The sequence below is a fragment of the Rousettus aegyptiacus genome, unplaced genomic scaffold, assembly GCF_014176215.1.
Source record: "Rousettus aegyptiacus isolate mRouAeg1 unplaced genomic scaffold, mRouAeg1.p scaffold_m13_p_14, whole genome shotgun sequence".
NCBI lineage: Eukaryota > Metazoa > Chordata > Mammalia > Chiroptera > Pteropodidae > Rousettus > Rousettus aegyptiacus.
Window position 1 is genome coordinate 59,103,234 of NW_023416289.1, and position 27,061 is coordinate 59,130,294.

Sequence of the window (27,061 nt, forward strand, 5' to 3'; positions counted from 1 at the left end):
GAGCGGGGGGAGGGCGGCGTGTTTTGCACGGGCCCCGGGGCAGCTGCTGGCCGCGACACTATGGGGCGGGCGGCTCCCTCCACCTCGGGAGGGAGGCTTCTCCGTGCTTCTCGCTGACTCCAGGGCGCGGTGTAAAGTCCCCGCCGCCCCTACCGCTCGTCTGCCTTCGGGGTAGTGGAAATCCCAAACCAGAGAACGCACGGCCCACACACGAGGCTGGCCCCGGAGGGCAGAGCGGTGGTGGTTGTTTTTCTTTCTTTTGGCGTAAACTGACCCGGAAGTTGTGACATCAAAAACACAAATGTAGGTACATAAACGCAGCACCGATAAATCAAGAAGCACTTGGACCTGACCCCGTGGAGAATGGCCTAAGCGACGGCCCTCTGCGATGGGGGAGGGGGCCGTGGGCTTCTCACGGCGACGTCCGTGGCCCCTGGCGCCCCCCGGACGCCCACCGACTTGCTCAGCAAGATAGGTTTCCTGGCACCCGGGATCCCTGTTCCCGGGCCGGGGTCCCCTCTCCCCAGCTCCCGGGGCGGGCAGGGTCCTCACACCTGCTGTGCTCGCGAGGAGGCCACTCTCGTCGTCTCTTTGGGCTCCAGAGAGGCCACGGCTCTGCCGTGAGGGCTGAGGGGGCCGCAGGAGGGAGGGGCCTTCTGCGGGCTCTTCCGAGTGGCATTCTCGCCCCACTAAGAGGAGGGGTCCGTAATGGCAGCAGGACAAGGTGTGGGCTAGGGGAAGGCTCGGTGGGCGTGCAGTGAGCCCGGAGGGAGCCTGGCCCGTGACGGGCGAAGCGGCCGGGCCTGAGCTGGCGGCGTCAGAGGTTCGACTCAACGGCAGAGAGGCGGTCAAGGTCAACGGGCGGCCATGTGCAAGGTGCAAAGCTCTGTGAAGCGCGGGCTGGAGCGGAGGCCCCCAGAAGGCACACGCAGCTGTCCTGGGCGCTCTCCTTTACGGCCGCAGGCGAGCCCACGGCCAAACGTTCAGGTGTCTCGCTTCACGCACCTCCAGGGAGGCTCTTGTTCCCCTGCGTGGCAGCCGCCCCAGTGCCAAACCTTTCGGGAATGTTCTCTCCACGTGGGCGGTGGCTTATGCGGAGCCACTCCCGGGGCAAGTGCGTTCAGCGACGGGCAGAGAGGCCACGTGCTGATTTCTGTGATGTCGCGAAGGGCTCCAGCCGCCAGGCCCTCTCAGGAGAGGCCACCAGCAGAGGCTGGCTGGCATCTGTCCCTGGGTGTCCCTGGCTGTCGGAATAAAGCCCGATTTCACGTCGAATGACTCACCTTGGGATATTCGCACCCACAGTACATCGAGCACCGGGATTCGGACATCAGAGGAAATCCACGACCGAGGCACCGGGGACGTGGCTCTCTGTCGACAGGCGCTCCTTTGGAGGTACGCGGAACCCCAGAAACTGTGGCGACTGTGTGAGCCTATCTTTCTCCGTCACGTAGAAAGCCATCCAGTGGCTGCTGACAACATATTAAGTATAAACGCACTAACGGCAAACGTCGAGCTCGCTCTCGAGTGCCGCGGGATCGGATCTGGGGGGCAGCCGTGCGGGCGAGCGTGGCGAGCGTGCAGGGGTCCCGGCTGCGGGTCGCGTGCGCTCCGGGGCGGGCGGGCTTCCGGCCGGCCACGTTGTCGGGAGGCGGGCACCGGGGCGCCGCGGGAGCGCGTGTCACGAGCTTGGCGACGGCGGCGACGGCGGCCGGCGCATCTTGTCGGCGTAGAAGTCCCGACAGGTCTGGCAGCAGCGCTGGTACCAGCGCATGTCCTGGCACAGGTTCTTCTCTCGGATCACCCGACAGTACACTGTCCACTGGTCCCGTGTGCACTTGTAGGTCAGAGCGGCTAAGGGGACAGTGGAGAGAAAAAGCCCAGAATTACGGGCCGCGCAGGGAGACCACGACGCAGGCACAGAGGGCCCGTGGCCCGACGCCCTGGGACGCCGCCCTCGGTGCGGGACCCTGGAGCCTGGCACGGACCGAGGACGCCACGTCCCCTGCCCGGGCCACTGTGGACGCCGCTTCCTACACGAGGACCCTGACCACCGGGCAGGGTTCGGGGGCCTGGCCGTCTCCTCCGGGCGAGGGTGCGACACGCTCTGCTTCTGAGCTAAGCGGCACTTACTGACATCGTGTGGTGGGAAGTGTCACCACCGCCGGCATTTATGAAACAGAATGGGCGGCCCTGGGCAGTGAGGATCAAAGCGCTCACAAAAGCACAAGGTCGCAGCGCAAGCAAGTGCCTCAAATCTTCTCCAGGGTCTTGGTTCTGCAAAGAGGGCGTCCTGAGGGTGGTCTCTGGAACATATGGGGGGGGAGCGGCTCGTGCCTGCAACGGCGGGGTGGAGCCTGGTGAGCTCCGAGACCCCCCAGGGAGGTCACCCAGGAAGCCCCGCAGGCTGGTGGCACTCCAGCGTCAGGGAGAGGGGCTCCGGTGGGAACACACTCTGTGGGGATTTCTGCTCGGACAGGCAGCAGCTCTGCTCACAGACGTGGTCGGATCGGCGTTGGACCTTCTCCTTCCGGCGCCACTGCCGGGCGGGGACCTGGCCTGCTAAAGCGCCGCTTCGGAGCGCTCGGGGCCAAACTGCTCACGCGAAAGCCCCCCGCCCTGAGGGCCCCACCTGCCAACACCCCCGTTCTCTTCTCAAGCATCAGTGAAGGACACATGCCCCCTGCGCACGTCGCCAAGTCCTCACGAACGACACCCTGGACCCTTCGCCTCATGCACAGGAACCCCGAAACATTCGAGGAACACTCTCCCGTGCCCCCCCCCTCATTTGTTGGCGGAGGGGCCAGAGGGACACTAGGGCCGTGTTTGAGGCCACAACCACCTTACTCACGACAGGGAAGGAAATTCTGTCTCTGAAACCTCTCTCTCCGACAGAACCGACAGATGGCGGCCCCCACCAGGACTCGAATAAGGCTCCGGGAGGGGGCTTTCCGGCCTAAGGGACCCTACCGCCCGCGGGGACTGGCTGCCCGGGGCACGGGGCACCTCTCCGCAGCGGGGGCCAGCAGAGGCACTCACCGAGGCGCGGCGAGGTGATGGTGTTCACGTTGATCTTGTCGTTGCAGGCCTCCTGGTAGCACTGTCTGTAGGCGGCGGGCTTTGAGAGGGCGGGACACTCGTTGCCATGGCGCCCGGTGACCTTGTGCATGCACTGTACCACGCGGGACTGCAGGCCCTTCCCACAGGTCGACGAGCACTGCCAGAGACAGGGACAGCCTGAGCGGGGGGCCCGGCCCGGCCTGGGGGGCTGTGACGCTGACCCCACGGTGCGGCCGCCCTGGGCCTGGCCCCTGCATGTCGTTCTCAGGTGCTCGAATAATTGCAGGACAAGAGGGCCCGGCTGCCTGACGGAACCGTTTCGAGACGCCATTTCTGAGCGTTTCGGTCTCTCCAACATTCGCTTGCAGCCCTTACCCTCGGTGGCATCATGGCACTTGGAGGTGGGCCTTGGGGAGCTAATTGCTTGAGATGCGACCTTGGGCGGGGGGGCGGGGCTCCCATGATGAGATCAGCGTCCTCGTAAGCAAAGGAGGAGAGGCCAGGGCTCTCTCTGTCCACCCCGGGAGGACACAGCAAGGAGGCAGGTGTCTGTGAGCCAGGAAGGGTGCCCTCGCCGAGAACCCTGACCTTGGACTTCTCAGCCTCCAGAACCGCGAGAAATAAATGTCTTGTTTAAGCCGCCCGGTCTGCGCATTTTAGTGTCGCAGCTTGAGCTAAGACATATGACTACATGCCAGCAGCATGTCACCTCCCAGCCCTCACCCCTGCTGCAGGCAGAGAGCTGGGCTTTGGCGCTGAGGCACTGGGCAGGGGGGCCGGCTGGCGTCCTGTCGGGACTGGCCTGCTGACCACGGGGGTCTCCCCGGCACTTAGAGCTGTGTCAGGCTCCTGGCCTCTGCCTGGCCCTGTGTGTGGGGAGGCGCCCCGTGATGCCTGGGGGTGAATTTCCCATGGCCGAGGCCATGCCAGCGCAGAGTCCTACCAACACGGAGCAGAACCACGCCAACGCAGGGCAAGGTCACGCCAACGCAGGGCAAGGTCACGCCAACCCAAGCCAAAGTCATGTGCTAACACAGTGTGATCTTGTGCCGCGCCTCGTGAGGGGGCACCCAGGGAAAGCAGCACACAGAGTCAGAGCTATGCGCATCTCAGAGAAGCTGTGGGCAGCGGCCACACCCACTCTGGCGACCGGAACAGGTGACTCAGAAAGCCGAGCGAGGGACGGACGGGGCAGACAGACGCCACAAGCGCAGGGCTGTGCCTTACACGGCTGCTTGTTTCCAGCTGTTTTTGACCCTGTACAAGCCGCAGCTTCATCAGGTTCAACTTTACAGCGCGCTAGAGAGAAAATGGTCACGTTTCTAAATTAAAATACGCAGCTTTAAATATGAACGCATAACTACATGAATAACTCCCATATTTTAAGCAGGCATTCGACAAGTCCACCTACCAGATTAAAGACTTTTGGATCTAAATTGGTCATATAATTAAAAAAAAAAAAAAAAAAGAACACCCCGCTCTCCGGGAAAGCGGGGATCCGCACGTACTCAGGGCCTAGTTCTGTGGTTATTTGGCACTAATGAGACTCGCGGGGAAGAGAGGGGTCTACAGGCAGCGTCGAGACCCCTTTTCTTGTCAGCTCTTAACGTGGACCCCTGGCCTAGACCCCTGCTGCCACCGCAGCAGACACCCCCAGGACGAGGACGAGCCCGGCGTCCTCATGTTCCTAGTTGGGGAGCAGGGGCACCCACACGGGACAGGCGGTCGTAGGGTTTCTGGGCCCCCAGGAGGCCGCGCAGGCTGCCGGAGCAGACGCCGGTCACTACACGGCATCACTGCCACCAGGTGCCAGGCCCCGCCGGCTGGGCCGTCAGCCCGGCTGAGTCACTTCCTGGCCGGGACCGCCAGGGAGGGTTTCGATGTCTTTTGCAGGTGCCGCTATTGTGTAAGTGAAAAATCCGGCAAGGCCTCGGCCCTGTGGGTCTATTAAAACCAAGTGTGAAATTGACAAGGTCTGCGCCCGGAAATGATCAAGGCCCATCGTAAACCTCCCGCGTTCAGGGGTGACCTTGACCTTGAGGACTGATTTCCCCTCTGATGGTTCTCAGTGTGGCTTCCCCTGCTTTAGGGCTGCGTGTGTGTGTGGGAGGAATAGTTTTCGTGAGTGTGCAGGCAGGGTGGTGTGTTCACTTGTCCTGTAAGATCTCACAATAGTGTGGAACAGTCCTGAGGCTGACGTGGGCCGCCGAGCTCAGCAGGGGTCAGCATCTTGCCCAAGGTCAGAGAATTAGTGGCCAAGGAGGGACAGGACCCAGGCTGCCCCATTCCACGAAACAAACGCCATCTTCCTGTATGAAGGAGAGGTTGTGCAGGATGGCGCTTGCACGGGAGGCCAGGAATCAAATACCAGGTCACCTGATTCACTGTCTTTCCTAGCACGGGTCACTGGCTTTTGATTTTCCAGTCTGGAAAAAAAGAAAACTGGTCCTTGGAGGCTTTCGAGCCCTGGATGAGGTTTTGCAAAATTTCAGCTGGAGTCCTAGGGGCTGTTGTTTATACAGCTCTGGGCTGTGAGTGGCTTGTACTCACTGAGAAGAGCTTTTGAGAACACTGGGTGGTTGCTTATCTGCCTGGGGACCGTGTGACCCACAGAGGTCACAATGTGTCAGGTGACAAAGTGGCACGTCCCGAAACCTTCCCGTTTTCCCTCAAGACTCATGTGTGGGCACCTGTATCAAAGTCCGGAAGGCAGACCATGAAAAAAAAAATTTACCATGCTGTCACCTGGTTTGTGGGGCTAATGCTTCTTTTCTGTGACTTCTAGAACGAGACGGAATTACCTATATAGTTAGAAATAAAAGTAGAAGACTCCCGCAATGACTCGTTTTCCACGCTTGGCTGTACTTTCCTTTGAGCTGAGATGGTGACTAACCAGCCTGAAATCCACGCGTAGCCCCACGTTCCCTGGGGTGGGCCTCTTAGCACGCTGTACCGACTCGCTAGCTGTGTGACCTTGGGCAAGTCACTTAGCCTGTCTGAGCCTCGGTTTCTTTACACCTGTGGCATAAGGATAACGAAACCTTCTTTGCAGAATGGTTTCTGTGATCAGAGACAGCTCGGACCAGGTGCCCAGCTGGGAGGCCGGGGTCGAGTGGGCCCTCGAGAAGCACCGCTATTATCATCGACGGCAGTGAGCGCAGGGCCGAGAGCAGAGGGCCGACCAGGAACACTGACAGACGCCTGGCCTTCTCGCTCAGCTCTCCCTGGGGGGCCGGGCCCGTCACCAGGCCTCTGCCGGCAGGTGTGGGTGTCCACCTGTTCCCCGCTCCTGAGCCAGATGACCTCTGGGAGTACAACAGAGGCTGACGTGGCCCCAAAGACAAACGTGATCCCGCACAGGTCTGAGGGCGCCCTCCTGGGACCGGAGCTTGCTGCGGGAAGGATGACACAGGCTCAGAAAACAAAATCCCGTCTCGGTCTGCCCTCGGCCTCGGCCTCAATTACACAGCGAGGAAAGGCAGAGTCTCTGATAGTATCGAATTAGCCCCAAGCGAAGCCATTTTTCTGGCGTTTAAAATCCAAGCAAACAGATCCATAGAAAACACATCCGGTCTTGTCTGAAGCCGTCTTTCACTGCTGGGTGATTTTTTTTTTTTTTTAAGTCGCTCGTTACATTAACGCTTCATGTGGCTCCCCAGGACACAGGAGGATGAGACAAAAATGGGGTGGGCAATGGACCCACCAGAAAAGCTCCTTGTCAGATGAGCCCGATGAAAAAGTGCAGCCCCTCACGCCCCTCCCCCGACCCCGGCAAGTGCCCGCAGCCCCGCGTCACGAACAAGGCCTGGGGACCGGCCACCCAACCCACGGCCCCTTGCTTCGCTCCGAGAGGGAGTCCGAGACACCTGGGGTGGAAGGTCTACTGGAAAAGCAATACTCAGACTAAAAGTTTTTGGTGCACAGAGGGCAAAAGGTTCATGGCGACAAGGGAAAGAGAAATACTTGATTAGGCCTGTGATGCGAATTCTAAAGGGCTGATGTGAAGCTGAGAGGGAGACCTCCCTCCCCGCAGATGAGCGTTTCCTGCCCACCTGCTCCTGGACCAGGTGACACTGTGCAAGCGTCCCTGGCCTGGCTTCTGTGCAGTAATGATGATGATGATAAAATAACCACGGCAGCCACAGGGCCCGACTTCCAGCTCGCTGTCCGCCAACCGAGGCTGGCACCGGCTTTCATCCCTTCTGCCATTCCTCGCTAGTGCCTACGCTAACAGCCACCGAGGGCCCTGCCGTGGTCCCTGCACAGGGGGGTGCGGGACGACCTTCCCCAGATGCGCCCTCGGCGTCGGCGGGCACCCAGCAGCGGCCTCCCGGCCCGGCCCCCGCTCTCGATGCCCGAGGCCCGCACTCCTCACGGCCAGGCCACACCGCCCCGAGCAGGGAGAGGTCCCTTCTCTGTCATCGCATGGGGGCCAGCCCTAATGACAGGTGAGGACGCCCCTCTCCTCCCTCCTCGCGGCTGTAAAATCACGACTGTAAATAACCCCCGATCCCAGAGCGGTGTTTTGAGAATTAGCAAATCTCAGGAAGAGGAGCATGCTGCAGGAAAGCCTGATGCACGCGAGCGTTCCGGGGCCTGCAGCGCGGGCTGGGGGGCGAGCGGGGGACCCGGCAGGGTGACGCGAGGAGGGGGCGAGCCCTCCGTGTGCCGAGTGCCCACCCGGGTTCTCACTGCGTCGTTCTCCGAGGGGCCGGCCTGCCAAAGAATGAGAGAGAGAGAGGGAAGGAGGGAGGGAGGGAAGGAGGTGGGGGGCAAGAACACCCCCACGGTAACTCCATTTTCTGTGCGTCTGAAAGGCGCTTGGCGGGTGAGACGTCAAAAGCTCTTCAAAAGCACTTTTGACAGCTCTCCCCCGACTTGGCCCGGGCCACGCCAACCTCGGGAGCTGCCAGAACCTGCAACAGCAGGTCTAAACAACGATGACAATCCCGTCTCTGCTCCAGCTCGAGACTGGAAATGCTTCCCTAGACACACGCATGCACGCACACGCATGCACACGTGTGCACACGCCTCCCCCATCCACTCACGCTCCCTTTCAAACGTCTTCTTCCTCCTCTTCTCAGCCTTAGCTTCAGGTTTTACTCCGATTCTCTGAATTTGCAGCCTGCCGACCTACAGATTCCGGCTGAGACACTACAGCCAGGGGACCAGAAAGCCGAAGCGACCTCTGACAGCTTGGGCTGCTTATCCCGAGAGCTCTTGATTCCGGCTGATGGGCCTGGAGCCCAGGAGACCGCGGGGGCCACGCTTACTGTCCCATTGGCGACTGTTTCAAAGACCCTCCACCCCCATCAGAGCCTCTCGCAGCCTCTATCCCCAGGGCTTATGACCCTGGCTCGAGGGCCTGGTGGCAGGAAGCACAGGGGCCACGGCGCAGAGGACACGGGGCCAGGCGGCCCAGACCCGAGCCGGCTCACCTCACCCCGGCCTCCCGCGCCCTTCACTAGTGCAAGGCTGCGGCCCGCGCGGGGCCACGGGGACCCTGCTCGCTCCCCCGGGATAATGGCGGCTGCGTTCCGATGCACAGCTGGGCGTCCGCAGACCAGACGAGGTCCTGCCTGTCACTGCGCTGGGTGCTGCTCCTGCCTCGCCCTCTGGACGCTCGGTGACCTGTCTGGCAAGCTTTACACGATTCTGTCACAGAACGTTGTCTGACCAGATCCTAAGCTGTTGACACCTCGCCTCTGGGACACACTGGTGGCCTTTCCCGGGCTGGGTCTGGATGCGCCTGGCTTTGAGACACCGATCGACGTGGGGTCTCTAAGAGGCTGGGCAGCTGTTAGTAAGAGAACGTTAGCTCGGAAAGCCCCCAAAATGTGAACACTGGGCGCTAGATCTGAGGCAGGGAGACAGGCTTAGGCGCCAGAGTGCTAAGTCACACCAAGTACTAGCACCTTGCAAGCTCCGAGCAGCCCTGAGAAGCAGGCAGGGCCAGCGTCCATGCTTCCTGGTTCAGAGATAAAGAGACCAAGGGTCAAGAGGTCAAGACCCATTAATCGGTGACCCGGAGCTGTAAGTGGGCCTCTTAACGCCGCTCTCCCGAGACTCCACATCCTAACGGCGTATTTATTTTGCGAGGGCCTTCATGCGGAGTCTCCCCTGCAATCTAAGAATCATCCGGGCAGCTCCGCACTCAGCTTTATTACATTCGCATGTTTGATTTTTGGAGAAACTGGATTGCTGGCCTCGGTTCTGTTGCTTTGGTCAGATTTTCTGACTCGGGAGTAAACAGAAAGGAGGCGATTTTGGTCGTCCTCAAACCCACTGTGATCCAGACGTCGCCCTACCGCCCAGCCAGGCGGCTGGAGCCTGAGAAAGGTGGATTTTACGCACTCCGAGGGGCAGTCTGCAGTCTGACCTACGCGGGGGATGGCACTTCTGCAAAGACCAGACTCCAGTAAGTTCTGCTTTCCGACAGACAAACCATTCCTTCCTCCCTAAAGCAGAGCACACACCACGTTCCCTGCCAGGGCCGAGCAGCTAAATCAAAGCCCCATGTGGCTGCGAGGGGCTTGGGGAGCTGGAGACCTGCGGTCTGGGGCGAGGGGCCGGTGGCCATGCGAGGACCCAGGCCACCGTGCCTGGTTGCCAGATTCTCAGAGAGAGGCCCAGATCCAAGCTTCCAGGTGACAGTTCCGTTTTTAAATGTCAGCAGCTAATTTCAAAATGTTTACGAGATCGTGCAGCCCACGCGACAAAACAGAGGCTCCCGGGCCACCCGCCTGCAAGCCTTGGAGTGAAGAGACAGTGAGAGAGGGAAACAGGGAGGTGTTTTTCGCCGCTCTCGTTTGAGATTCGGACTTTAGGAAATTTCATTAGAAAGTTTCCAGTTTGGGGGAAAAGGCTCTTTAGAAGAACCACCTCGGACGCTTCTCACACGGGACAAGGGCACTTAGCTCTCAGCTGGCGGTAAACCGGCACCCGGCAAAGACGCCGGTGAACTAATGCAAACACGGGCTCAACAGCACAGATCTTTGTTTTAAACTCATTCGAGCGCCGCCTGATCCTGCCGCCCCAGCGCTGAGCTCAGCGGGGGAGAAGACCCCTGCTTTCTCCCGCCCGCCCTCACCCAAGCATCCCGGACACGACGAAAGTGCGGGCGCCCCTGGGTGTGTGCCTCGGCCAAGGCTCCCTCGCCGTTACGGGGCCCCTGCGAAGGCGGCCTGGCCAGCGCCCCTCGGGGAGCCAGGGCTCGAAGCACCCCGCCCTGCGCTCTGGGGGCCGGTCGGTTCCCTTGGAAGCGCACGCCGTGCGGGGTCACCGGCAGGCACGGGGTCTGGAAAGCGAGCGGCCACACTGGGGTCGCCGCCGTGAACCGAGGCCCGTGGGGCGGGGGCGCGTTCCCGCCCCGAGGCCCCGCCCCCCGCCGCCCGCCGGGCGGCCGCGCAGGCGCGCGGGCCTCACCTTGGACCAGTCCCCCGTTTTCCACTCGTAGCAGCCGCTGTGGTCCTCGCACGCCTCCTCGGCCCGCGGCCTCGTGGAAGCGTCGCACTTCCCCTGTGAGTTGGTGCACGTCACCGTCCGCTTCCGCGTGCCTGTGCCGCAGGTGGCCGAACACTGCAAGACAGCACCGAGCATTTAACCCAGGCCAGCCCGGCTGGAGCCCCGACGCCGGGGAAGTCCCCACAGGCTGCCAGGCCCGGTGCTGGGCACGCGAGGAGCAGGGTGCTGGGTTCGTGTCCTTCAAGCCTCCTGGACTTGTGCACAGGGTCCCAGCCAGCCCCCAGGTACGGACCCCCAGGTACAGGACCCCGGGCCCATGGCCCCAGGTACACAGACCCCGGGCCCATGGCTCCCAGGTCCACGGCCCCCAGGTACGCAACCCCCAGGTGCACGACCCCCAGGTATGGACCCCCAGGAACGTGACCCCCAGATACAGGACCCTAGGTACACGGCCCCAGGTACACAGACCCTGGGCCCATGGCTTCTGGGCCCACGGGCCCCAGGTATGCGACCCCCCAGGTGCACGGCCCCCAGGTACGTAGCCCCCAGGTATAGGACCCCAGGTACAGGACCCCCAGATATAGGACCCTAGGTACACAGCCTCAGTTACACAGACCCCAGGTCCATGGCTTTCGGGTCCATGGCCCCCAGGTATACGGCCCCCAGGTATGCGACCCCCCAGGTATGCAGCCCCCAGGTACACAGCCCCCAGGTACAGAACCCCAGGTACATGGCCTCCAGGTACAGGACCCCCAGGCACACAGCCCCAGGCACGTGGCCCCCAGGCACACGGCCCCAGGCACACGGCCCCAAGTACGCGGCCCCCAGGCACACGGCCCCCAGGCACGCGGCCCCCGCAGGGCCAGACTGGGGCAAAGGCTCCAGCTCAGGGTGGACACGGAGTCAGCGTCGCAGGTGACTTTCACATTGGGCAGCTGGCGGCTGTTGCAACGCCTGTTTCAAGGGTGCATGCCAAGAACGGCCACAGTATCCCTTACTTCCCGGGACACGGGGCAGGGCACAGCGTGGGGAGGGGGCCCGGGTAGGGCCTGAGGGGTGACGATGACGTCCCAGTGCGGAGTTCCCGATTCCCACGGCCTCGGGCAGCCACGTGCGTGGACGGGGAGGCAGAGGGTGATGGGGGGGGGGGGACACGGGGGCCCCGCGGGGGGAGTCGGAGCCTCCTCCTGGTGCCGCCGCCCGGAGCTCAGGGAGGGACGGCGTCCGGGCTGGCAGGAGGGCTTCCCCACGTGGAAACACAAGGCGGAAGGAAGCCCAGGCAGGGCGGACGCGTGCCCTCGGGCGGGGCATGAGTGACAGCGTGCACGAGCCGGCCGGCCATCACAGGTGACGCTGGGGAGCCAGGCGCGGAAGCCCCGTCCCCACTGCGGGGCGAGCGCGTGACTCACAGGGACGGGGCCCGATGACTGCGGTCGGCCAAGCGGTGCCGACGCGAGGAGGCCCAGGCTGCCTGGGAGGCGCTGGGGGCCGCCGTTCCCTCCCCACGGCTGGGGCCCAGCGCCCTCGCGGGGGGTGCGCGTGAGCCGTGGGGGGGGGGGGGGGAGGGGGGACGGACCCGGCGACTCTAACTCTTGGGGTCAGACCTTCTCGGTTTCTCTACAGCTGATTTTTTTCGGCTATAACCCACTCGGCTTCTGAAAAAATGCCTATAGGACAAATGTTCTTTACGTTTCTGTGATTAACAGTTATCCTGACGTTATCTAGTTTTTCCCCCCGCGTTTAATTTAGCTCTCTGTCTGAAGGTCCCACTGGGCTTTTTCCTTTTCTTTTTGAGGCGGATTTAGCCCGGCCTGCACTGAACACACACGCGTCAGAGCTGGTTGTGGCGTCCGCCACTTGGGGAGCTGGGAGGGCGCGTGCGTTGTATCCTGCGCGTGGCCGGTTTCGCGGGACCTCGGAGGCGAGGATCAGTCCACGGCAGGCTGCGCCCGCAGGGCCGCCTGGGCAGGGTGCGCCGGGGCCAGCAGGGTGCTGCTGGGAGCCCCGGGCTGTCCCCTGCTTCTCCGTGGTGATGTCCCCGGACCATTCCGCCCCTCCGTCCTCACCCCTCGGCGCACGGCCTCCTCCCTGACGCCGACGCTCACACCCCGGACCTCATCGGCAGCGGTCAGCCCCTCACCACGCCCGCCCGAGTTTCTGACTCTGCTCTGCGCTCCTTGCTCTTCTCCCTTGAATTTCAAACACGGATCGTCCAGCCTGACCAGCAGCCCGTTGGCTGGGACAGCGTCCAGCGTCTCTCCAGGCTCCTGACCCAGGGACGGGGCCCACAAGCCGAGGACAGAGGACAGGAGAGAGTCGCTCACTACCTTTTGCTTCCTTCTTGACATCTGCTCTCCATTCTAACAAAGCTGGGAAGAAGCCAGGGATGGATGCTGAGGGTAATCAACACTGATGGCTGAATAAAGGTGCCCCCCCGCCCCGATTTAAACTCTCCCATGAGAAATTTAAACCTAAGCGTCGCCAGGCGGATAAATGTCAGAGGGCCTTTAGCACGTGGCACAAGTGGCAGAAACGCCAATTTTGTGAGCAAATCTTCACAGGGCCGGGGTGGGGGGCGGGGAGGAAGATTTGAGTCTAAGTTGAACATTTAGGAAGATGCGTTTCGCTGGATGGAGCCCTGGCGGAGCCGGAGTCAGACTGACTGGCGTGGATGCTATTTCAGGACCAGAACCAGGCAGGGTCAGACTCACAGACGCAGGGACAGAGGTGGGCCTGTAAATCTCATTCTGACTGTCTTACATTTTGGCGTTCTTTAACCCAAAGATGATAGCTCATGACGTCGGGCTTGGTTATTTTGGTAAAGAGGCTTTTTTTTTTTTTTTTTTTTTTTCATAGCAAAGAGCCTGAATGGAAAAATTTATGGTTTTGATCTGATTAAAACATAAATCTTGTTTGGATCAAGAGCCAGGTGATCAAGGCCCTAAGGCTCATGGGAGGCAGGGACTGGGGGGGGGGCACTGCTCATCTACCCCTCGCCTCCAACATGTGTCCCCTCCCCCGAAAAGGTCCCTTGAATGTTACACTTAAACCTAAGTACATATAAGTTAAAAAAAAAAATTTTTTTTTTTTTAAATTTTCTTCTTTTCTTAAAATATCATAAAGGGCAGGTTAAACCCTCAGGTCTTTAAACTGTTACATGTCAAAATCTGTCTGAAAAGCAAAGGTTTTAGAAGAGCCAAGGGCAGGGTTTTCCTTCTGTTAAGAACGGGCTGAATACTTTCTTGTTCAAAATAATTCCAACTGTTTGGCAACAAAAAGGAACTTAAAAAATGTTTTCCACACTGAGGAGTGCCTTGGAACCAGCCTGTCTGACGAGGACCTGAGGGGAGCTGGCCCTTTATTCGGCTCTTTTTTTGTGTGTGTTGTTTGTTTGTTTTCTAGCCAAACAATCAAAATCATTAGGGCAGAGTCAACGCAGAGCCCAGAAGGATGTGATCACTGGAGATAAAGTGATATTTCTGGGATCAGTTCTGCAAAGTGAAAAACTTAAGGCTTAATTTACCTCTTCCCCCACCCTCCAAAAAAAAAAACCGGTTTATGGCATGAGATTTATAACTCGGACTTGCACAGTCAAAGCTGCCCCACCCAGCATCTGCTGCCTCTGCATCCTGCAAAGACGGCCTCAGGGGTCTTGACTCCACCTCCCCCGTCTGACTGCGCGGCAGCCCAAATATGTGCAAAGGATGCCAAGTCACCCGGTCCGTCTGTCTGTCACCTACCTACCTACCGATTCATCCATCCATCTATATTTACGTGAGACTTTTCGAAGGAAATGAGTCTGAAAGTATACTGTGGTATGTAGTATCGAAAATACAATATTCCATACTTTTTTAGCCACGTTGTCATCTCAGATAGAGCTTAAGAATGCGTGAGCTGGGAGACAGCTCTGAGTCGATCCGGGGGCTGGCAGGGGCTGGGACAGGTGGGGACGCGTCACAAACACAATGGAGGAAAAGGAACCAGGCTGTGGTCCCCGCGGACGAGGCCCAGAGGCCCCTGGCGGTGGCTTCAGCCCCGGCGGCAGCCCCGGCACCCACCTGTGACCACTCGGACGCCTCCCAGACGGACAGGCAGTCCTGGCCTTCGCAGCTCTGCACCAGCGCCGGCCGGGGGCCGGGGCAGTAGAGCGGCCGAGTGCCGACGTGTGTCCCATTCTGCAGCTGGTACACGCAGGTCACCTCCCGGTGCTGGATGCCTTTCTCGCAGGTCGCTGAGCAGGGGTTCCACGGGCCGGTCACCCACCTGCCCAGAAGTGGGAGAGACAGGGAGAGGACAAGGAATGAGAGGCCAGCCCCCCGGGGGGCCCTCTGCCTGCACCCCGTGAGGAGGCGGACGGGCGCAGAGAGCTTTGACGTCGGTCCGCTTCAGAGATTGTTCCGGCGCGTCGGAGCACGGGGAGCGAGCCGCGCGGAGTGGGCCAGCCGCCTCCTCGCCGCAGAAACCCTCGGCGCAGCAGCCCTACAGCAGATTGAGTCCTCGTCCCCAACTGGTCACTCTCCTTGCAGTGGGACATTTCCCACCCACTGCCTCGTGACATGCTCTGTCCAATAAGGTGTGGGTGGACGGGAAGCTGGCTGGGTCCCCGCGGCAGCCTTGGGTGTGATTATGCGGCTCAGCCCTGCCTCCCTGTGTCCTGCCCTCTGCATGAGAACAGCTGGACCCAACACGGGGACCCCCCCCCCAACAGTGAGCTCTGCAGCCATGACCCCGCCGTCAGCCACTGAGACCGTGGGGCGTCTGTCGCCGCAGCCAAAGCTGGCTGCTGCAGCCCTCGACAAGGGACACCTCGGTGCCGGCTCGGACACACCAGGACCAGGTGCCCCGCTTTCCGAAGAGCGGCCGGCCCTCCTGATTGGGGACTGTCATGCTGGACAAGGCCACTCGCAGGCGGCGGGAAGACGGAGCTGCTGAGGCCTCGGTGAACGCTCAACTCGCGCGCACCCGCCTGCCTGATGCCCGTGGACCACAGCTATCTCCGAGTGTCTGGTGGCCTCACGGTGCGGGAAGGGGCTGAGAAGTCGGGAGCCATGACGCCTCGGGACACAAACGGGCGTCCGAACGCCCTTCTGGGAACAAACGCTAAAGGACCCCCCACGGCTGGTCCTGGCACGAAGCTCGGCAGCTCCCCGCGCGACAAACTGGCTCGGTCCGCGCGGCCAGCTCTGATGACCGTCCGGTTCCCCCTCCTTTGTCACACGGCCCCAAGTTCCACCTGAAACTAGCTCTGACCATGCCACCCACGCCACCGTCTGGAGACATCCGCGGTGTCCTCCTGCGGCGGGCTCCTTTGACGGGTCCCCGAGGGTGCCGGCCTGCTCTTCCTCTCCGGTCCCAGCTGCCTAGCTGGTCCGCCCACCGCCCCCCGCACGGCGTAGGCCCCGATGAGACAGTGAATCTGACCGTTCCAATGGGGACAGGTGCTAAACCAATGAACGACGCACACAGGACATGACGTACTATACAGAGCACGCAGAGCCGGCCAGACGGGGGTGACGGGGGCTCGCTGCCCGGCCGCAGGTGAGCGCAGGGCTGCGGGGTCACAGGCGGGCGCCCACGGAGCGACACGCAACCGGACACCGGGGTAAAACGCCGTCAATTCCACGTCCAGCAATTGGGAAGGGAGCTACAGTTCCACAGAACAATTTTATTACAATTACAGCTTGAGCCTGATTTTTTTTTTCACTCATGTCCCCTAAAAGCCTTCAGGGTGACATTTATTAGCCACGTTTGATTTAGCAGCTCTTCTTAGGAGCAATAAAACTATATAATTCTCGAGGAAGCCACCGTTAACACTTCCCCAACTCGGGCCACCCGACCCGCATTCCTGTGGACTCAGGGGGGACGCGACTTCCATCCTGTCCGGCTCTGACTCAGCCCCTCAGCACACGGTTCAAGTCCAACTGTCCCTGGGCAGCTCGGTCGCTCCCTGAGGCCCTGGATTCTTTTTTCTCTTTTCTCCACTGCTACAGCAAATTGCCGTAAACTAAGGGGCTCGAAACAACACAGACTTATTATCTTACATTTCTGAGGTTGAAACTCTGACGTGGCTCTCACTGGGCTAAGATCGAGGTGTTGGCAGGGCCGGTTCCTTCTGGAGATTTTGTCTCCTTGCCTTTTCCCGCCGCTAGATGCTGCCCTGATTCCTTGGCCCGTGGCTCCACCTTCAAAGCCGGCAACGCCAAGTTCAGTCCAGGACCCTTGTGGTTCTATTGGACCTGCTCTGATAATCCGGGATAATCTCTCCAGTGGAAGGCCAGCTGGTTAACTTCCTGTACGAGTTTACTAGGGCTGCTGGAGAAAGTACCAGAAACCGGGTGGCTTAAAAAAACAAAAAACAAAAAACAATGCATTCACTCACAGCGCTGGAGGCAAGAGGTCAAAACTCAAAGCGTGGGCAGGGCCTGTCCCCTCTGAGGAGCGCCGTGAGGGCCACTGCATGCCCCTCTCCCAGGCCCTGGGGACAGTCGGCAAACCATGGCGTGCCTTGGCGTCCTGGCTTACAGAGTCATCACTCCAGTCTCTGCCTCGGTCCTCACGTGGCCAACTTCTTATAAGGACACTTGACTCCGGTGTGACCTCATCTGAACTCGTCACATCTGCGGTGACGCTCTTTCCAAATCAGGTCACGTCCTGGGGTCCTGGCGGTTAGGGCTGCACCATCTTTTTGGGGGGACGAATGACTCAACTCGTAACACAGCCTTAATTCCGTCTGCAACCCTAACCTCCCTTCGGCATGTAAGCTAAGACGTTCACGAGTGCCCGGGTTCAGGATGGAGATGTTTTGGGGTACTCTGATTTGCTCACCCTGACGTATACACTCAGTCTCTAGTCAGGTCTCGATTTGGCTGAGATTTAAACTCGGCTGAGATCTTGTGACATCTTCCGACATGTGACCTATTTGTCACGAAGAAACAGTGGCGTCTCCAGGATCCCATTCTTCTAACAGCGTCGCGTGTTGGATACCGAGTGAGATGTTGCATTTCAGCCCGACAAGTGTTCAGACTGACACCTGGTCCAAGTCACCTGCCTCTGAAATGCCACAGGAAGGACCTGGCATCGGCTGAGCCCCGATCTGTGCTACTGCAGTGCCAGGAATGTTCCCTGCATTAGCTAAATTACAGCAAGAAAACGCGATGTATGTTTTTTTCAAAAAATTTACTGGACTTGGATGAGAGAAACGTGAAAAACGGCAGAAGGCCTCTGCTTGGGGCGCTGAACCCTGAAACTTGGTGCGACTTAGTCGCCTCCTCTCGGGAAGGCCAAGTGATAAATTTATGACAGGTGACGCCCAGAGAGGTGCCCGGCACAGGGGAGGCCCCTGGGATGTGAGCCCCTGCCCTTTCTCCCTGGTTCCCAGCCGCTGTCCACTGGCTGTGACACTTGCTCTGCTTTCCTGTGGGTGACAAAGCCTGTCCCGGGGCACCTGCCGCTCCAGTCACCACGAGCGCCGAGGGCCCGGGGATGAGGACACTTGGCGGAGGCTGGCTGGCCGAAAGCCGGGCCTTCTGGGCCGCTTCCCAGGAACCCCGAGGCAGCAGGGACTGTAACGGGGACTCGAACGAGCGGGGCTGTGACATTCTCCCGGGGGACGAGGTGCCGTTTCACAGCTGCCCTGGTAAGTGTCCACTCAGCCCCTCTGCATTTAAAAACCGGAGGATGACGAGCGCGCACCTCTATTTCCCGAAAAGTAATAATATCACTTATGTTCGTTTTTTCACAAGAGGAAATGAAAGCCCGGCGAGCATCATGAGAAGTCTGTGAACATGAGCTTCGCCGGAAGCAGGTGTTTCTGTCTGGAGAGGCAGCCAGCAGCACTCGCGAAGCTCTGTTCCTGCTGAGGGTTAAAACTCAGGACTGCACAAAGGGGCGACCTTCAGCCTCGGAGCCGAGACGGATAAACATACACGGATACCGAGGCTTCAGTACAGAATTAGACCAGCCCCGAAAACCGAGGCGGGCGACTGGTCAGGGTCTGAGAACTTGCCGCATTTTCCTGAAAAGGTCCTGGGGTCATTATGACTAGTTCTCACTTGCTGGGGAAAGAGGAAGGAGGGAAGGAGGGAAGGAGGGAAGGAAGGATGGAGGGAGGGAGGGGGAAAGACTGTGACACTTTGCTAAAATACTGTTTAAGGGAAGATGTTTCTGGAATGGTGTGTGCAGAGCTTACCCCCAGCTAACGCATTCTGACAGCTTCCTGAGTGCCAGGCCCTGTCCTCGGCGCCTGACGTGGGCCAACCTGTGTGACCCTTGCCGTGATCCTGCAGACACGATCTGCAGGGGAGGAAGTCCAGGTGCAGAGAGGTGAGCGGCTTGCCCGAGGTCACACATCACTCAGCGGAAGGACCATTTTAACTGTCCCGTTGAGATATAATTCACACGCCAGACATGGAGAGAACACAGTTCAATACATTCTGCGTTGTGAAATCACCACGACAACCAATTTTAGAACATTTTTGTTACCCTAAAAAGAAACCCCATCTCCCGATACCCGCCGCGCCCCCACCCCTCTCGGCCCGGACGATCACTAATGCGCTTTCTGACTCTATCGATCTGCCTTTCTTGGACTTTTCCTATAAATGGAACCATACACTATGTGGTTCTTTGTGACTAGCTTTTTTTTCACTTGGTATACTTTTTTTTTTTTTTTTTTTTTTAATCTGTAATGCAGGACACGGTTTCACTGTGGCTTCTTTCGTATGTCCTTAGCTACAGGACTTCTGTTCAGCTGGTCTTCGGGAGGTTCTCGGCGACGGCTGTTCTACAGCGTACGTAGCTCTGACTTCGATGTGGGTGTGGGGGAGGCGAGCCTCACGGTGACCTCCTCGTGGTGACGACCTTGGCCGGAGGGTGCTGAGCATGATGTTTTTAAGGTTCATCCAGGTTGCGGCACGTAGCAGTACTTCATTCCTTTCTATTATTGAATACCGTTCGACGGCGAGGATCTATTCCATTTTTATTTATTTATTACTTGCACTACTTTCACGTTTCGGCTCTCGTAAATAAAGCTGCAGCGGGCATCCGCGTACAGTTTTTGCGTGGACGTAGGTTCTCATTTCTCTTGGGTGTGTTGCTGGGTCTTATGTTAACTCTGTGTTTAACGATCTGAGAGATGGCAGACCGTTTTCGAAGCTGCCGCACCCTGTGCACACCCACGCGGTGCGTGAAGGTTCTGGCTTCGCCGTCCTCGTAGATGTTTGCTATTCTGTCTGATTAAAGCCATCCTCGTGGGCGTGAAACGGGGGACGCACGCACCGACGGGGTGGCGGGGAGCACGGGGTGGGGAGGCGTCAAAGGGGGTTTTCCATGTGTCTGTCACATGCTGGGATCAAGGCAAACACAGCAGCCGTGATCTGCTAAAACCGGGAGGTACACACGCGGGTGTTTGTCGGTTCATCTCAGCACCTATCTGTACATACGAAAATTTTCTAAGAAAAGTACCATGTGCACAAATCAGCGTCGGGCCCCCGTGGACGCACTGACCTTGGCCACAGGGCATGACCACGAGCGCGGTCGACCGAGGAGCTCGGTGCCGGGCCTCAGAGGCAGCCGCCGGATCCGGCCCACGCCTGCCCCGTGGCCGTGAGGGTCCAGCGTTTCCACGCCTTTCTTTTTTTTTTTAAAAGGAAAGCTAAAATCCGGAGCCTCCCTGCGATCTCCTGACTTTAAAACGTGGGACATGCACTCCCAAACCTTAGGACACCTCTGGGCCACGGCCCGGCTGCTGCGGGGTTCGGCCTCCGTGGCCTCCGGGCTGGGCCTCACGCCCGCCCCACCCCGGCACGGCACGCTGAGGTGCCGGCGGCTGTGCCAACCCCAGGGCGTCGCACGCAGGAGCCTTCCCCTCCAGCTCCCACCTGCAGAGGTCACTCTGTACCCTCGCTTGTCACAAGGGTGCTCAGTCACTGCTTTCTTCTGTGCTTTGGTCCCCAAGCTCCTGTCTCTGTGTCTGTCTGTCTGTCTGTCTGTCTCTCTCTCTCTCACACACACACACACAACGTCTTTCAGTTGTCTTAAGAGATCAGTCCCAAGCATCTGTTCTAAGAACCTTATGGAAAAGGAAAAAAAAGACTCTTTAGATGCATGATGTGACATGGTTTTTCCTAAAGTGATCGGTACCGGTCCGAAACAGACATCAAAGCCCCGAACCCAGCAGGCTGGAGGACCCCCCTAACCCCACCCCGAGGCCCGCCCGCTGCCCCCCGCCCAGCCCCATGAAGCGACACCCCACCCTGCGCTGCCCCACTCTGGCTATGAAAATGCTCAGCATTTCACAAGACTCTCTGGGAACGTTCCGCGGGGAGTTCTCGAGACGCGGAGGGGGCCCGCTGAGTGCTCTGGGCGCGGGGCCGAGCTCGCCCGCGCGGCTGCTGGCGCGCAGCTGGACGCCGAGGGACCGCGCGGCTCTGCCCGCTTCCCCGCCCGCGGCTACCTGGGAGGGCGGGCGAGCCTCCCGTCCGCTCCCTGCACCCCTCCTGCCCGGGGTGCCCCTAACGCCCCCAGAGCAGACAGGAGCCGGCCAGGCCCCTCGACGACCGCCCCCAGGTGACTCTGTCCTAGTCTGAAACCGCGGCCCCGCTGGTGGTGGCTTGTTAAAAATCACGTCCTCGGTGAACTTGAGAAGTGTCCCAGGGGCGACAGACGACCAAGCTAGAAACAGCAAGCGACACAGGCCCCGGATCCTGCCGGGCGGCGGGCGCCCAGCAGCGGCTAGCCTCCCCACTCGTCGCAATGCCCAGGGGGCCTTGGTGAGCGTGACTCGCCACGAAGCCCTCGGGGTCACGACGGTTTCGATGCGGCAGCTGCTCTGGGTCCCACCTGCTCCCCCTTGACCTCGGACGCTGGGAGCCACCAGCTCCTCCGTGCCCCTCCCCCGTTCTCCTCCACCCTCTCCCTGGGTTGGTTTCGGCTCTTTTGCTCCATGGTTCACTTTCATTATCTTCTTCTTTTATTTTTTTTTTGGCGGGCCTCCCCTGGGCTGTGATGCGGGGACCCCTGGTGCCCGCTTGGGAGCTCTGGGCCTGTGTCACCGACAGCTTGGACGGCAGCAGGAGCCGCGCCGCGCCTCCGGACCCGGGGGCCAGTGGCCACAAGCCGCTCCTCTCTTCCCCAGTGCCAGACGCCAGCGGCCCTCCGTTTCCAGAAGCCGGCCATGCCGGGTCGGGTCTGGAGGAGTCCGAGCCGGGTCCGAGCTGTCGCCAGGTGCCACCAAGCCGACCCTTCGAGACATCTCAAATCTGCCTTCCTCCCTGACTTCCACGGCCACCGTTGCCTGGGGCATCGGGACAAGCGTCCTAACTGGCTCCCCGCACGTGGGCTCTTTTCCCTCCCAAGTGACTGTGCCCCTCTGCCACGGCTCCAGTCACATGACCTCGTCACTCCGGAACCTCCGGTCGCTCCCTGGCCACCCCGTTTGTCACAGCCTGGGCCCGGCCCCGAGGGCCCAGCCTTGTCATCCAGTCCTTGTCCGCCCAGCCCGCCACACTGCAGGTATTTCCAGGTGTGCATGTGAGCAGACAGAAGGAACACTCTGGACTCTAAATAAGGGAAGCGCGAGAGGGGAGGGGGAGAATTCCTCCCTTCCCGCGCCTGGCTCCTCCTGATGCGGAGAAGCTGTCCCTCTGCCTGGCTCACCGCGTTTCCCTCCGCGGGCCAACCTCAAGCGCCTCCCCCTGCCCCGAGGACCTGGGCCGCAGGCCCCGGATGTGCCCTCCCTGGCCTCTGGCACCTCCACGGCTCCCCGAATCGTCTGGACGGTCCCGTTTCCCTTTGCCCTGCTGTGGCTGAGAGGGCCCCAGGAGGCAAGAGGCTCGGTTCTCCTTCGGGTCCACTGGCTGAGCCTGTGATGACCTTGTTCCCCGCCCTTCCCCCTGCCCCCCAACAGGTTCAGTTTTCCCATCTGTGAAATGGAACGAGAATGGCCCCTACTCATGCGCCTCTCACGCGGCTGTGCCGGTGATGGACGCCACATGGTGGCCTGTCACCCTCTGGATCGACTCAGGCCCCTGCAGGCCCGTCACAGAAAAAATCCAGGTCCTGCACCCCGCCCTGTCCCCGGACACGTCGACGTAGCTGCATCTTTCACAGGCTGCCCACCTCCTCCTCGGGGCGGGTCTTACCGAGCGAGCGTGTTCTGAGTGCGCCCCGAACCTTGGCTGTGGCCCGCTGGAGAGAGACGTTGCATATTAACACTGCTGGCTAATCAAACCACCAGCAGTTCCCTGTAAAAAGTTACAGTGGGCTTCATCCACGATAAAATATTCATGCCCTTTATTTCACTTCCCAGAACGATTCAAACATCCCAACCGAATGCAGTCACGGCAGATGCTGGGCAGATGTTCCTCAGGCGAGCGGACGAGAGACAACAATTAGTCTCAATTAAGTTCCCAATAAATTATGCAACGGAGACCTTTGGCTTGCCGCGCCAGAGTCAGCGAACCTGGTCCAAAACTATTTAGAAACTTTGGATAGCGCTGGATAATTCATGTTCTGAGTAAATTGCATACGGTCTTGGCACGAGAGAAAATAATGAATACCATAAGCACTTTCAATTGAAAATAATAATTTGTTAATAATTTTAATAGCTAATGAGCTACAGGAACCATGTGCCCGAGTCCTCCGAGCAGAAAGGGGAGAGATTCATTTCTTTTCTGGCTTTCTTATGTTTGAAGCATTATATCACCCTGCACGTTTTTGAGATTTTTATTCGGCAAAGATCATGTCAGAATCATCTGTTTTCACTAGAACGCTGCTGCTTCTCCTTGATTTTTGAAAACGGTTTCCTACGTATCTGTTCAGCGAAGGTGTTTCTGTCTAAGGGGGCTTGAAGGGTCTCCCACCAAGAGGGGCACATGAGATTGGCCGCCCCCTACTCGGCCTTTAAGAGACTTCGACGTCGAGTCTTGTGTTGAGTTTAGTGACATCTTTTCCCTCTTCCTCCGAGGGCCGTGTTGTTGTCAATTTTTACTTCTAGGTGAAGGAAAGAAAGTTTTATTCAGGGAACTGGAGAGGGTATCACACTTTCTGGTGAAATACTCGGGGGTCACTCAGAGTCCGTGTTTCTCGCCCGCTGTCCCCGAAGGGCCTGTGCATGATCCTTGTCGAAGCATTTGCTTTATTTCCAGCACTTGTCAAGAAGTTTCTCAAAATAGCTCTGTGCATGTTGAGGATCCAACCGATGTTTTTTTTTTTTTGAATTGAACTGAATTCCACGGTTGTCAGTGGAGATAAGTGAGAAGCGACCTTGCGCCTCCTAAAATGATCTTCGCGCTCCCATCTCCAGGGGGATCTCTACCTAGACTTTCACCCATTTTAGGAATTCCTTCTATAGCTATACTTTGTGTGTGTGTGTGTGTGTGTTTCTTTAGTTATAATTCACGCACACTAGAAAACCTGGCAGGTACGTAAAAACATAAAGCGAAAGAACCACAGAACGCACGTGATCCTTGTCTTTTTTCCCTGAACATGTTTTCTTTAACCGTGATGTCACGCTAGAAACAAACCCTTTCACAGTTTGCTTATTTCACTCGACAGCAGAAACGATCCCTCTGTGATCAAAAATCTTTTCTCAAGAGCGATTTTTTTTTTATATAATGCTTATCTGACACTGCATCATATACAGAGCCAAACTACTTAACCAGTGAAAAGCTGTTGGACATTTGGGTGGCTGCCAGTTTTGTCCTGATTTTGGATAATTTCCAAAGGGAAGAAACTGAACTCCCAGACCCAAGGTGATGAGTGAGTGAGGCATTCAGAAGACCAGACGGGAGGGCTCGGCTCTGTGCGCAATGGGAAGCTCACGGCACGGCGACCGGGGACATCTGCTTCGCCACCCTGTTGAGACACCAGAACAGGCTTGCTTGTCCTCTAGACCCGACCCCCAGGCCGTGGACCAGCACTGGTCTGAGGCCCGTTAGGAACCGGGCCGCACGGCGGGAGGCGAGCGGCGGGCGAGCCAGTGGAGCGTCATCTGTACCTGCAGCCGCTCCCCGGCGCCAGCATCACCGCCTCAGCCCCGCCTCGGATCATCGGGCGTCCGATTCTCAGAGGAGCCCCAGTCCCTGGTGCCACGGTGTTTGGGGACTTGCTGGTCTAGACAGCGATGCTGAAAGGATGCGAAGGCACTAGGCCCAGAGGTCGCTGCAGCCCGCCCAGGTCTCTCTCAAGTCTTCCCGCGTGCCCAGCCCTTCGGCGGTTCTTCACGGGGCCGCTCGCCCTTGACCCCGATCTTCTGCTCTGGACACTGCCAGCTGCTCGGTGCTTTGTGAGCGCGCAGCCTTGACTAGTGAGCGCCCAGTTACAACCTGCCCAGCTTCAAGTCACTAAGAACGACGCGAAACGGACCCTTCTCTGGGCAGGTGTCGAGTGCGTCAATCTTCTCTTGATTTCCACTTGCATGAAGACAGGGAGACTCCTGGGAGGTGCCCTGCTCCGGGTCACACAGCCAGGGAGAGGCGAGGCAGGCTGTCCCCACACATCCTGCTCAGCCCTGGTGGGGAGCAGCACATCACTGCCTTGGAGGGCATCTGTCCCGTGTCCCCACACTCCCCATGGGCTCTTCCCACGGGGTCGGAGCTGCCTTGTCTCCTTGTCAAAGGAATCTCTGGAATACAGAGGGGAACTTCTTCCCCCGAGGTTAGAGTCGACTGGACACGACATCTGCACATAGTAGGCACTTAGTTAAATGTTGCCAAGGGAGTGAATGAGGAATGATTTTAAATGTTCAGAGAAACTGTCAGGTCTCCCCACTTTTGAGTTTCTGCCAAATGTGGGTGCTCTCTCCTATATATTTTTATTTCTATGTAGTGAGAACCTTTGCACTTAAAATATTTATTATTATTAATTTCCAACGTTATTGTTTTGGGATGAGAGGGTATTATTTGCATTATTTCTGCTTCTCGGAACCTACTGACATTTTGTGTGTGTGTGTGTGTGTGTGGCCAAATACATGATCAGATTTTGTGAGTGTTCTACGTGCACCTGAGATAAAAGTGCATTTTCTATTATCCAGGTGTAGTGTATGACACAGGACTTCCCTTATTGGTTATGTTAAGTCTTATATCCTTCCTTATTTTCCATCACCTGCCTCTTGATCCGTCTTACATTGAGAGTAGGTACTAACGTCTCCTGTACCCAATCAGTTCCTATGTGTACCTCCTCGTGCCTCCTGTAGTTTAGGCTTTACATAATTAATTGCTGTGGTATTTGCGGCATAAATGTTCACGACTGTTATATCGCCACTGTTCAATATGCCTATCTCCATCTTCACTGTGGTTTTAGCTTGACGAGGAAACATTAAAATGTTCGCCATCGGCCCTTTTACCAAAATGCCCCCAGTCATCTCTTGGTTAGACGAAGAGCATCCTACCATAAAGGATTGGTGAATTGTGGCCTAAGGGCCAAATTCCTTCGGATACTTGTCTTTGTAAATAAAATTTTATTAGAACGCGGCCCTGCCTGTTAGTGTACATATTGTTCATGGGTGCTTTTGTGTTGCAATGTTAGTGTTGAGTAGTTATGCCAGAGAGTATTGCAGAGCTAAAATATTCGATAACTTCTCTCTGTAGGCAGTTTGCTGAGTCCCAGTCTAGAAGGTTCTTCAAGCTCTTGCCTACCTAAAACTTTTTCTAAAGCCTCGATACTTGAAGGACAGTTTTGCTGGATATAAAATCCTCAGGTTCACACTCTCCATCCTGGTCTGCTGTCCTGTAACGACACCACTCATACCCTGACACCTGGGATTCTGTGTGTCACTCACTGGAGCGGGAGAAGGAGAGGAAGAGGGAGGGGGTGGGGAGAGAGACAGAGAGAGAGAGAGATAGAGAGTGTGTGAGTGTGAGTGTGTGTGTGTGTGTGTGTGTGTGTGTGTGTGTGGTGTGCTCCTGTTCTGAGAGCGGCCCTACCACTTAAAAGCCGTACGTTTCTGTGGAGCTTCCTGACTCCATGGCTGTCCCCACCCCGGAGCCCTGCTGGAGGCCGACAAACTCCACGGGCAGAGCTGCGGACAGCCCCACGGGCCTCCCTGGATGTGGACAGAGCAGACCTGGACCCGGCTGTCCCGGGGTTGGCTGCGGGCCCTCAGACTGCTCCCACGTACGCTCCGGCTTCACCCACGGAGATGCCACGGAGGCTTGCTCAGCGCTCCTCTGACCCGACCTGCCACCCCACTATGTCTGCCAGGCACGGTGTGTTCTCGGGAAAGTCTCCCTCGTTTGGGGCAGGCACGCAGCCTTCTTTCCAAAAACGCATACACAAACCATCTGCCTAAATCATCGCCGTGTCCTCCAGCTGTGCCAGGGGTGGACGGCGGTGCTCCCGGGACCTGCCCATTTGTCCATTTGGGACACTGGAACCCACCCTCAGACTTCTGGCTCTTCTCTCATCGGCCACAGTGTCATAGAGCCGATCTGCAGAGCCTTGGAGGTGACATCCAAACAGTTCTGTTGCATCTTGGATTGCATTTCCTCCTGGAACGGGGCTTTGGACAGTTTTTAAAAATCCTAATGATAACAGTGATCAT

General features: G+C 58.5%; 1 protein-coding gene across 1 annotated transcript in view; it reads right to left on the reverse strand.

Moving 5' to 3' along the window:
* Window positions 1–947: 947 nt before the first annotated feature.
* ADAMTS17 (ADAM metallopeptidase with thrombospondin type 1 motif 17) overlaps window positions 948–27,061 on the reverse strand; it is a 194,812-nt gene continuing 168,698 nt past the window's right edge. Inside the window, exons 20-23 of the mRNA XM_036232032.1 lie at window positions 14,583–14,787; window positions 10,486–10,638; window positions 3,040–3,217; window positions 948–1,854 (exon numbers count right to left, since the gene is read on the reverse strand). Coding sequence (XP_036087925.1) covers window positions 1,682–1,854; window positions 3,040–3,217; window positions 10,486–10,638; window positions 14,583–14,787 — 709 coding nt within the window. The 3' untranslated portion in view covers window positions 948–1,681. The remainder of the gene's footprint in view (window positions 1,855–3,039; window positions 3,218–10,485; window positions 10,639–14,582; window positions 14,788–27,061) is intronic.